The sequence below is a fragment of the Lipophrys pholis genome (assembly GCF_963383615.2).
Source record: "Lipophrys pholis genome assembly, chromosome: 1".
Lineage (NCBI taxonomy): Eukaryota > Metazoa > Chordata > Actinopteri > Blenniiformes > Blenniidae > Lipophrys > Lipophrys pholis.
This window is the reverse complement of record NC_137635.1, coordinates 15,167,238-15,179,470: the sequence shown is the minus strand read 5'-3', so window position 1 is coordinate 15,179,470 and position 12,233 is coordinate 15,167,238. Positions and strand designations below refer to the sequence as shown.

Here is a 12,233-nt window from a genome sequence, read left to right as displayed (position 1 = left end):
GCAGGAGGTGTCAGAAAGGTAACCACGGGGATAACTGGCTTGTGGCGGCCAATCGTTTATAGCGATGTCGCTTTTTGATCCTTCAACGCCGACGCTTCCAATCTTATGAAGCAGAATTCACCAAGCCTTGGATTGTTCACCCACTAATAGGGAACGTGAGCTGGGTTTAGACTGTCGTGAGACAGGTTAGTTTTACCCTACTGATGATGTGTTGTTGTAATAGTATCCACCTTGTGGATGCCCGATCCCGTCAGAACTCGGAAGCTAAGTGAGGTAGGGCCTGGTCAGTACCTGGATGGGAGACTGTGAGGCAACACCAGGAAGCCTGAGTGAATGCAGTGTGAGAGTGAGTGGTTGGTGGTGGTCGGAGGGGTCGATGGTGCAGTTTGGCCGCCTTGCTTCTGTCAGTCTGTCCCAGGGCAGCTGTGGCTACATACGTACCACCATCGAGCATGGAGTGAATGAATGATGCAATGTGAAGCGTCTTTGAGTGTCCAGAAAAGCTCTATATAAAACCCATGCATTATTAAACATGATCATGCTTATACAAATGCCACTACTTTTACAGAAGAATTACATCACTTATACAAAAGCCACAATATGTATATCAAAACTACTACACTCCAAAAAAAGCCACAAGACATATTTTACAAAAGCCACCACATTCATACAAAAGCCACTACATTTATAAAAAAGTTATTCATACAAAAGCCACAACACCAACATAGAAGCCACAAGTAAACCTGCAGCATCATTGTAGAAGCATGTTGCTGACTGTCCTTCTGTCTTATGGAGACAATAGTGGACTGCTGTACTCTTCTTATTGTGATGGTACACAGACAGGAGCAGATTTAAAGAACAATGCTAAAGAACTTTCAAATTTTTCATTCACATCAAGCTTTGGCACATATCTGTACCGCTGTCATACCTTTGATAGTGATGATCGGTCGATATCGGACACTTGAGCTGAATACATTTCAATTCCACCGATCAATTTGTCATCAGGCCTTGCAGTTTTCTGCTGCCTGATGACTTTCAGTGTAGAATCGTGTTGGCAAATATCATGGCCGCTGCCAGGTGCCTTCCATTAATCAATCCGAGCTTGTTGTGGTGAGTGAAATGCTCCCAATTCCACCACCTTGTGTTTGAGCAGGAGACCACTCTGGCTGACCTGCTGCAACTCAACCTGCACTGCTTCGAAGACGAGGTCAGAGGAATCGTGGACAAGGCGGTGAAGGAGATGGGGATGGAGAAGGTCCTCTCTGAGCTCAACGCCACATGGACTGGTACGAGAGCGTGTCGACACGACTTCTTTGCCATCCGTCGTGAGTGGATGCCTAACTGATGGCACACTCGCCATCCTGGTCTCTCAGGCATGCAGTTCCAGTACGAGCCGCACCACAGGACCCAGGTGCCTCTGCTGCGCACTGACGAGGAGCTGATCGAGACGCTGGAGGACAACCAGGTGCAGCTGCAGAACCTCATGTCGTCCAAGTACATCGCGCACTTCCTGGACGAGGTGTCCTCGTGGCAGAGCAGGCTGTCGGTGGCCGACTCGGTCATCTCCATCTGGTTCGAGGTGCAGCGGACCTGGACCCACCTGGAGAGCATCTTCATCGGCTCGGAGGACATCCGCTCGCAGCTGCCTGAGGTGACGCATTCTGTATTTAAAGCGTGGAGCTCATAAGCATGCGGAGCTCCAACCCGCGCCATCATGGTCTGAACCCCGGCAGCATGACTGTTAGAGCCACTAATTAAGAATTAATTAATTGACCTTACAGGCGGTTTAGAAACTGATATTACTCCACTTTTAATTGCTCCCGGGAGGTCCGCGCTGTGCTTTCGTCCAGATGTTTGCTGTTAAACCTTGAATCGCTCTCCTCCCATCTCTCCTCCGGGAAGCTTAAATCCTCTGACCAGGCCTTCTTCGCTAAATTCTCCGCAGGACTCCAGACGCTTTGAGGGGATTGATGCCGATTTCAAAGAGCTGGCCAACGCTGTGCATCAGACGCCCAACGTGGTAGAGGCAACCAATAAGCCGGGCTTGTTCGCTAAGCTGGAGGACATCCAAAGCAGGTGAGAAGGGACTCCGTTTCTTCTTTCGGGAGTTTGTCCATCAAAGCTGCGTCTTGAGCAGACAGCATCTTTCCATGTGAGGGTTTACAAAGGCAGGAATCATTCCTGTCATCCAGGCCTGCACACAATGGGAGAGCAGCAGTTGGGTTTTATTAGAAAGTTACAATCAGCAGATCATTATTGCCTCATGTCATTTTGAATGAAACAATGACACATACAATGAGGCAACTTGGTGCTGAACTGCATAAAAAACCCACTTTCTGTTTTTTTTAAGTTTGTGACTGGGAACATTTGCAATCACCGAAATGTCACAGTAATAAAAACTGTTGCTCTGGCTGACTATACTTAATCCATAGCTCAACTTCTTTGTGGTGTGACGCAGGGCTCTGTTTCTTGCCCTCTTTATTTTCCATTTGGCTGTTGACACGTGGCCATCTTTTCTAATCACAATGTCTTTTTTTTATGCAGATGGCACATAATTAAGTTAAACTGGATAGAATCCGCCAATCCTAGCAGCCACAGTCTTACCTAAAGCCAATGCAGAGCCACCAGCTATTGTTCTGTCTCAAACGACAGCCTAAATTTCTACCACAAAAGTATAAGTAATTTGATGTAGTGCAACACAAAAACAGAACAATTAAACATTTTATTGTGACATTTTCTGTTTCTTAAAAATATTTCACTTTTATTGATAAAGTATCAAAATGTTACCTGACAACATTTCTTGATGTGTTGGAAAACTTTTTATAATATACAATGAAGGTGAAATGTTTCTGAATACAACAATGTTATATTGTAATAAATATTAATATAACTATGTAATTCAATAATTGATTACAGCAACAACTTAACTGTCATTCATGACATGATGTTTCTCTCAATCTGTCTCTACGAATCAAATAAAAAGTTGGAACGTTATGAAAATAAGTAACAAGCCATTTTAAAGGATGTGATCCATTGAAAATGTCAAAATTTAAAGGATTGATGTGTAATTATTGAAGTAAAAGCCATATACCTGAGAAATTTACATAAGTACAGTATTATTATTTCGAATTTGCGCTCATTACAACATAATACAGATTAATTTAAAAACAAAATTCCGGCTAAATAAATTTATTGAGAGCCAACACAATGTATAAAGGAGTCACAGACACTTCTAGAGTCTGCTCGTTTCCACTTCTTTTGAGTCCAACCTACCAACCCCCGACCAAGCCTGCATGTTCTACAGCAATCTAGAAGCATCATGGAAGGTGGAGTTCAATGTCGGTGATGGCCTGTGCTCCTCTTGGATCGTTGCGTTTGGGGCTGGAAAGTGGTGATGGTACATACTCAAAACAGCTCGACTCAACGGATTTCCACTCATTCTGTCTGCTGTGTTTCCATCGCAGACTCTCTCTGTGTGAAAAAGCTCTGGCCGAGTACCTGGACACCAAGCGTCTGACTTTCCCTCGCTTTTACTTCATCTCCTCCGCCGATCTGCTGGACATCCTCTCCAATGGCACCAACCCGCAGCAGGTGCCTTCACCACTTCATTCAGCTTTATTGGAGAGAGAGCCTCGTCTGAGAGGCAACATCTAATTTTGGAGACATAAACAGTCAAATACAGGGACACAGTAAAATACATTACTAGGGATGCACCCATGGTGTTTCAAGGTGAAGACATAGAGATCGCCTGAGGTGTTGGTGGGATCTGTTAGACCTCAGAGGAGTGGCAAGTTATTCCTGTTAAATGTAACTTTAAATCTAGCATATCTTCATCCAGTTTCTTTCATTTCTCCGATTCAGGTAAAAGAGACGTAAATGGATATGAAGATCGAGAACAAATAAAGTATTGTATACTCCTTGTGGGATAGTTAAAATAAAGACATAAATAAGGAATATCACAACCCAACTGAAAATCAAAACAACTTTCTGTAGTGCAACCAACACCAATATCCACAATCTGATCCAAATATGAGACGAAGATGAGTTTCCATGAAGCAGAAGGGTTCAATATGGACATGGTCTGTAATTGCAGATCACCACAGCTGGGATGTTATTGAATGTTTGAAAAGTCTAAACACAGATATATAACCTATGTCCAAGTGTTTTGTTGAAGTCTGTCTCTCATTCATAATCGGCGTGTAGCTTAAGGTCATTGACTGGCACACCTCCCAATGGGAAACCTACTTCATGAATTGGGCCGCCACCCACACTATTGTTGTCATTGTTGTAGCAAATTAAGACAATGATATTTCCTGTAAGGTTTCCAAAACAAATCTAACCAGTTATAAAACACATTTTTGGTCTTCAGATATGTATCACTGTTTCATGGATAGACGATATCAGGATCGTCAATAATGAGCAGTAATAACTGGGAGATTATTATTCTGAGAATTAAAGCAGATGATCTGAGCGATGTGAGTTCTTTCAGCTCCCTGCAGTACTGTCGCTGTCCACATAGAGGCAATGTCTCTCACACTTTCTCAGCCAGCCTCCTCCTCTAATCATTGGGACATTGTCTTGTGCATTCAGAGAAATAAATCACTGTTACGAGCAAGTTGCCACTAAATCTCTCTAAGAGGAAGTTAGCAGGCGTGCGGCAGAACACGGGTCCTGCCCTTCTATTAACAAATCAGGGGAAAAAAAGAGAGACAGAGAGAGAGAATGCATTGAATGGTTATTTATTTGCGTGGCAGCAGTGAAAACACCAGCCGGCGTGTGCGAGCCGATTGCAAATTGAGCCCGAGCTGAAGCCTGTCTGTGTGTTTGTTCAGGTCCAGAAGCATCTGTCTAAGCTGTTTGACAACATGGCCAAGATGCGATTCCAAACAGACGGGGAGGGGAGCGCTCCCTCCAAGACCAGCCTGGGCATGTACAGCAAGGAGGAGGAGTACGTGGCCTTCAACCAGCCCTGCGACTGCGGCGGACAGGTAAGACACAACCTCGCGGGGATTCCCATTCACACCTCCAGAAAGGCCCCCGGATTCATGGCGGTGGAGCTCAATGCTGAAGACGTCTCGGGTTTTCGTCTTGATTAGACTCCGCGCCTCTTCCGCGGGCCCACCGCTGACTGTACCTGACTGTAACAGATGGGAGAATTCACTCACCTGCCCTTTCCTGTAATGGAAAGAATATCATGGCCCACAATAAAGCAGACAAATGAAATTGACTCCGTGGTTGCCCCTGGGGTTTTTGCATATCAAAGCCTGTAAATCCATTAATTTTCCATTACATGCCATACTATTTGCCTGACTCCACTTCCACTCTAATGCTTATTAATGACCTCATTAGGGTCCGTTGATAAGGGAGCCCGCCCGTGCTCGCTCATCTGACAGACACCGCCACGGCTTTACCGACGCTTATTCTCCGTCCGCCTTCAGGTGGAGCTGTGGCTGAACCGCGTGTTGGACACCATGCGCTCCACGGTCCGTCACGAGATGACGGAAGCAGTGACGGCCTACGAGGAGAAACCCCGAGAGCAGTGGCTGTTTGACTACCCGGCTCAGGTACACAGTGTGGTCAAGACTGTTCGGTTCCTGTTTGACTTTTACCTAACATGGTTAAAGTCAACGGCTAGCGACTTATACAGAGTTTTGCTTTATGTGGAAATGTTATCTTATTTTACATTTATTTGGAGCTTCATCGCACCAATTTGGACGGCGAATGATTCAACTTAGTTTTTCATTCAACTGTTATAAATTGTCCACACTGTTCTGACTCTTTCAGCCATATTTTTTTCCCTTTCTGGTGGTTTAAGCTGTTTTAGATATTTTATCAATTTTACCCTTTGAACTTTTTCACCTGATATTATTTATTCATTTTTGTTTCTTGCAATTTTAGCCATTCTGACTGTCCCCCCTTTTGGCTGTCTTTAAGTTTATCCGACCAGTTTTTGTAGGACTTTTCCACAACCTTCCGATTTTTCAGGAAGTCTCTGCATCTTGTGTAGCGCGGTCCCACCTTTCTCATCGCGAAAGAATTGATTGGGAAGGAATTATTTTTAAACCCCATGCTCATTATTACCCAATTAACACAACACCTGCTCGGCCCATGCGGCCCTTCTTGAAGCGAACTTTCTGCACTGATCAGCAGAAAACAGCCCCTTTGCATCCAAGTCCAAGCGTTCCTTCACAACTTGCGGTTTGGAAAGGCAAATGTTGGGCGAACATATGGTCCTGACTGTATACGAGGACATATGTTTGGCTCGCTTCCTGCATGTCTCTGTATTCCGGCTACCGCCTTCTTTCCAAAGTTAACTACGGGACAGATTCTGAGCAAACTTCAATGTGGGGATACATTAGATCAGGGGTTTCTAATATAAGGCGCATGGGTCAAAACCGGCCCCTCAGAGGGTCTTATCTCGCCAAACCACCAAGCAAATGTTGATAATTTCAAAGACAACATAGACTTTTTAAAAAAAAAAAATTATTAACATACAAACATGAACAAATTAACAAATCAAAAAACATACCCACTCCCACCCCAAGGCCAGGGGAAAAAACAAAGAAAGGAAAACAACGTACTTTACTCTCAAATCAATTTTGTTCACCTGCATGTTCAAGGTCACGCTGTATATATGTACTCATACTCAAGTACACGCTCATAGAGTCACTACACACCACAATACATAGAATAAAAAACAAAACGACAACACAGCTTTAATACAGGGAGAAATGCATAACCCTCTTAATCAGCAAACCGAATCCAGCTGGACATTTCATATGAGCTTATTGCGTTATTACTGTTGTTCACTAAGAGCTAGGTTGTCAATGAATCCTATTACGGTTTGAATTAATCTGCGGATTTTGCTTGTGACGGCTGTATTTTCGCTTCTCCAGTGGAATCATTGAGAGCACCTCCTCAAGTCAGAGTATATATGAGGGGGGTCGTATATTGTTCTTATGGAGGTGTTGTTCCAAAAATGTCAGTTACATGATGAGGATTTACTGTAACGCCACATATGTGGTAGAAAACATAGATTTTTTTTAACAAATTTATAAAGAGTAGCAAACATAGCACAACACTGAGACCCCAGTTGAGATATCGGTGATGCTGCCATGAAAGCGAGCAAACTCGTACTAACCTCAAAGCCTTGTTGTCAGCGGAGTTTGTAAAATGATGCATCATGCAACAGTAATGAAAGTTTTTTGGACATTTCACTGTAGGTTTAATTAAAATTGGCTTTGTGTTGAAATTTAGTAATTTATTGATTTTTAGTTTTTTTTTTATGGACATTTTCATCACGTATACTCCGCACCATTTAAAGGTCATCATAGCAGTTATTTTCCGGTCCCGCACACTCAAGATGAAATGAGGCTGTGTGTGGCCCCTGAACTAAAATGGGTTTAGAGTCTCACGTGGCTTTGGTTCCTCCATCAGGTGGCGCTGACGTGCACTCAGATCTGGTGGACGACCGACGTGGGCATGGCCTTCGCCCGGCTGGAGGAGGGCTACGACAACGCCATGAAGGAGTACTACAAGAAGCAGGTATCCCAGCTCAACACGCTCATCTCCATGCTGGTGGGCCAGCTCACGCCGGGCGATCGGCAGAAGGTCATGACCATCTGCACCATCGACGTGCACGCCAGAGACGTCGTGGCAAAGATGACCGCTCAGAAGGTGAGAGGACCACAGTGGACACGTTGGCCTGTATGAATCGCCACGCAGGCACAGTGACTGCTGCTGTGTTTTCTAAGAGGCTCTTACCAGTGACTAATGCACTCAAGATATTCAGGCTAGGTATGTCATTACCATAATCAGAGGGCGGAAAAGCATAGATTATTTGGGGCTTTATCCAAAGCCTCGGCATCTGTCGCTCAATTCCCCGTCTCTATTTCTCGAAGGTGGAGAATTCTCAGGCCTTTGTGTGGCTGTCGCAGCTGCGGCACCGATGGGATGAAAAGGAAAAGCACTGTTTCGCCAACATCTGCGACGCCCAGTTTCTCTACTCCTACGAGTACCTGGGCAACACGCCGCGATTAGTCATCACTCCTCTGACGGACAGGTACGGAGGTGTGAGTGCTGGAGACTTTTGTTCACAGGCAGCAAAGCACTGAGAGAAGGTGAAATTGACCCTTAGCTTACTGTTACCACTGCAGGGTTCAAATCTCACATGTCAGAGAGGATGGCAGAGGCGGATTTAGCATCATACCGTTAGTAAGATCACATTTTCCAGTTTTGTCAGTTCAATTTAAGCACGACGACTCATGAACATACCTTTATTATTCTCTAAAAGTGGCTCGAGTGCCATTGAGACATTATATTCCAGTAAATCAAACTTAACAATGGTTCCCGCCAAAAAGCCAATGAGATGTTTCAAGTGGTTTTCTGACTTTTTGTTAGAAATAATGAATAGCTAATGCTTATGATATGCAGCAGGTTAAATTTGACATAAAGACCAAATCTTTCTGCCTTTTTGAAGCCAAGAGTTAGGCCGGGAGTCACATGGGTTCAATGCTACCAAACTTTCTTTGTTTTCTTCTCTTTACATTGGAAATTACCTAAACATTGTACAAATTCTATAGTATGACTGGAAGTATTTGAGTATTATTATAGTAGAGTATTAACTCATCCAAACTGAAAGCCAGATTTTTAGCCAATTGGCAGGCCGCTTTAAGACACCAGCCATTGTAGAATAAATCTTCAAACATCTATGACAGTTTTAGTTCAACCTCTGATTCCTTATTGGTTTAAATCTGCACCAACCATGAATCTGACCAAAATAAGCTGTATCTAGCGCATTATGCTAACACGAGTGCTTTAAAAACCATTATATTTCTAACTGGTTAACTCAAATTAGCGCTTGAAGTGTATGTCAGCTTGGTTGGCAGCTCACAGCGAAGGAAATGTTGTGAAAAGTCAGCATAAAGTGCTTTAATAAGGCTACCTCATGACACTACAGCTGGATTCAAACCTCCACTAGATGGTTGGTTATCAATCCTCCAAGGGATTTTCTTTCGTTGTTCCTCTTTTCGACGATGGGAGTGGAGAGCTCTGCCTGATCTGTCTGTTCACAATCTGGAAATGATGCTCACGTTGCCTTAAATCATGTGACTGCGAAGGTCACGGCAAAGTCATCCTTTCTATAAAATGTTCCAATATGGAATACAGTGGATCAAATGAAATAATTTTACATTGATTTTGTGCAATCTTATTGGTGTGGTTGTATAATGAAAATACCTAGGTAACACTCCAGGTGGATCAGCCTGTAGGCTCTCAGGCTTTACCTTTGAATTTTCACAGATTACACATATTGACATAAGGCTAGAAGCCCTATAAGAGCGGACACTCTGTACTGATTGGACAAATCTGCGTGCACGGACGGATTTTTAACTGTCATCCCACCTAAATAACAAACGTAACAAACTATCAGGCCTTTTTTAAATCATGCACACCGGGGCTAGTATGACTTGATCCCATGACAACTTTGATTATGTACAAATGCATCGTAAATGGGGCGACGTGGTGTTTTACTCCTTTCAAGATCACTGGCCATTAACTGGTTCTACAATTTGTCCTGTCATGACCTGTCCCTCTGAAGAGTTTGGACATTTTTACAATTCCCAGAGCCAACGCTCGCATGAGGTCAGATCAAATGGGATCAATCTGGGATAACAAGTGAGTCTGAGGGTGCTGAAGTGTAAGCTGGTGAAGTTGGCAGCTTCCACACTGGAGAAGAGCACTCCACACTGGATTTATAGCTTCTGATCAGCGCTTTTTTTGGTTTGTTTGTTTTAACAGCAACATGTAAAACCAGTAGAATTTACTTGGCTAATAAAAGGCTCCTCTGGCCTTGGAGGTAATGCAGAGTTAAGTTACAACAGTCGAATCGTTAGCCAGACACATTAATGATTGCACCTTTCATTAGATCAGATATACACACTGTTTGTTCAGCCTTTTTTTTTCTTTCTTTTTTTCGCTTCTGGGTTTTTGGGGAGGCTGTAAAAATAAGGACTCCACAAACTGTGAAAAGTGATTTAAAAATGTTTTCTAGTGATTCAGACGTTTGATCTGATCAAATCTCGTACATTTCATATTCCTCTGAATTCAACGCAGAGTTCTTCACACTCAAATTTCCCAGTATTGAGTACACTTGTTCTGCTTGCAAATTATCCCTTGTAATGTTCCATGAATGTTTCATGTCGTTAGTCTGAGATTCACTCCACTCCCCTAAACACAAGACAACTGCCCAATGCTTTTAGACACGGTGAACTGGTTAAGCAGACAGGAGAGCTTTCTCAGACGTGACACTGTACTCAATCAGACTACACAGTCGGTTTAACGCTGGACCTTTGGGATGGTGTGGAAAAAAAAGAGTTGAATCATAGATATTCAGCCGTTGTATCTGCAGCAAGTGTGTGACGCTGTCATGGCGATGTAGAGTAAAGTCTCTCCGGACTCCAGAGACTGAAGACAGATCAGAGGCTAAAAGACCCGACTGATCCTGACCATCCAGGCCGTGTTCAGGTGGTGAGGCTTCACTTATCGACTAAATGTTGTGGACTTACAGCGACACACACTTACATCTGACCAACCCTTTAGTGTGATTACAGGAGTTTCAAAGTATTTTAAGGAAACTTATTAAAACTGAAGGTCATTTCTTTTGTTGGGTCCTCCTCAGAATGTACTCGCATCATACTTCACTTATAAAAACTCGATTCTTTGTTTCTTTTTTTCTTTAACTTGGTTGTGGACGAGTCCCCTTGAAATCTCAGCTTTATTCGCGGGCAGAATAGCTGCAGACGTTTTGTTTTACGCCCATTATGTGTTATTAGATTGTACACTATTCCATATTTTCCAAACGTATCACCCACTCATTTTCAACAAACAAATGCTCACCTCGCAAGACTACTTAGCATTTAGTTGTTTCTCGATAGTTCACTCGAAGCTCAAGCACATGTTCAAGAATCCATTTGTGCTGATGAAAATTCATCTTTTTATTATTGCTTGGAACTGAGTAGAAGACGCAGACCTCTCATCTGCGAATCTTCATTTGAATCATTATGCACGCCCTTCGCCGGCAGAGCCTTTTAGACCATGTCAGCTCGGGCTCGCCGCCAGCAGCTTGTTTGTTCGCTCTCGCATGCTTGTGCAGGATTTCCTGATGGAGTGAGAGTACACAGAGATGAATACCTGCCTCCCAGGGTCCTCTGGCACGCCGCGGCGCTGGACGGCGTGGTTTTCCAGGCCGACCAGTATTCCCTTTGAAGCCCGAACAAAGCAGAAACAATGGGCTTTGATGGGCGAATCAGGCGGCCGTGGAGCACGACTTCACCATATGGTGCATGCCCTCGTCGTGAACGCTGCAACAATGGAGCACGGTCCGGGGAAAGCTAGGTGTCAAATCCTCTAATCCACGACTCGAGCGAACAGCTAGAAGCGTGTTTGTGGTGTGATTTTTTTTTTTAATTTATTTATTTATTTATTTACTCAACTTTGTTCAAACATCACAGTGAGGGAGAACCGAATTCATGTATCTATCTTAACAGCATGCATATTTGTGTGTGTGCTGAAGGATTGGAAATGGCTCGGTCACCTCAAGCACAGAGTGTTTACCTTCCCTTGACTAAATTTGAATTGCACATTTTAGCAGTATGGTAATTCTAGATAATAAAAAAAAAAAAAAGAAAAAAGAAAAGGGAAACAAGATGTACAAGCGATGCCAACCAATCCAGGAGATGTACAAATAGAATTCAAGCAAACAAAACAGGACAAGATTAAAACGTTGAATAATGCGAAGGTAGAAATAATCCTGCTTTATAACGCTGAGGTATGAGGGCGCATCTCCAAGTCTGCTCGACATGCACAGATAATGAAGTCCACAACAACGTATGTTTTTCCACATACACCAAGTTGCCATAGGCTCCTACACCTGAGCCGATTTGGAAATCTTCTCACAAATATCTCAAGGCTGAAGACAGCGCCTTGCTTCACCGACTGGGGGGGATTCAGAAAGAAACGACACTGACTGACCACTTTGTTGGCATGCAGACGCTGAAATATGAACCGGCCGCACAACAGCGACAAACCCAGCCGAGTGTTTGGGCGTCGTTAATGTCGGATTGAAGAACTTTGGGCGAATCGGATCACCATGTAGACGAGCAGGGAGCATCTGTAATTTAGGATGATCCACACACGTTTTTTTCTTGGAAGTACTTGGAGCCAAGAAAGCATCC

General features: G+C 43.6%; 1 protein-coding gene across 2 annotated transcripts in view; it reads left to right on the top strand.

Annotated features, from left to right (window-relative positions):
* The window catches only part of dnah9 (dynein, axonemal, heavy chain 9), a gene marked incomplete at both ends in the record, with an annotated part of 175,720 nt that overhangs the window by 38,669 nt on the left and 124,818 nt on the right, over positions 1 to 12,233 (top strand). For both annotated transcript variants that reach the window (XM_080460910.1, XM_080460909.1), the window contains 8 exons: positions 1,154 to 1,286; positions 1,374 to 1,651; positions 1,946 to 2,076; positions 3,465 to 3,591; positions 4,833 to 4,988; positions 5,439 to 5,564; positions 7,438 to 7,677; positions 7,902 to 8,062. In XM_080460910.1, coding sequence (XP_080317036.1) covers positions 1,154 to 1,286; positions 1,374 to 1,651; positions 1,946 to 2,076; positions 3,465 to 3,591; positions 4,833 to 4,988; positions 5,439 to 5,564; positions 7,438 to 7,677; positions 7,902 to 8,062 — 1,352 coding nt within the window. The remainder of the gene's footprint in view (positions 1 to 1,153; positions 1,287 to 1,373; positions 1,652 to 1,945; positions 2,077 to 3,464; positions 3,592 to 4,832; positions 4,989 to 5,438; positions 5,565 to 7,437; positions 7,678 to 7,901; positions 8,063 to 12,233) is intronic.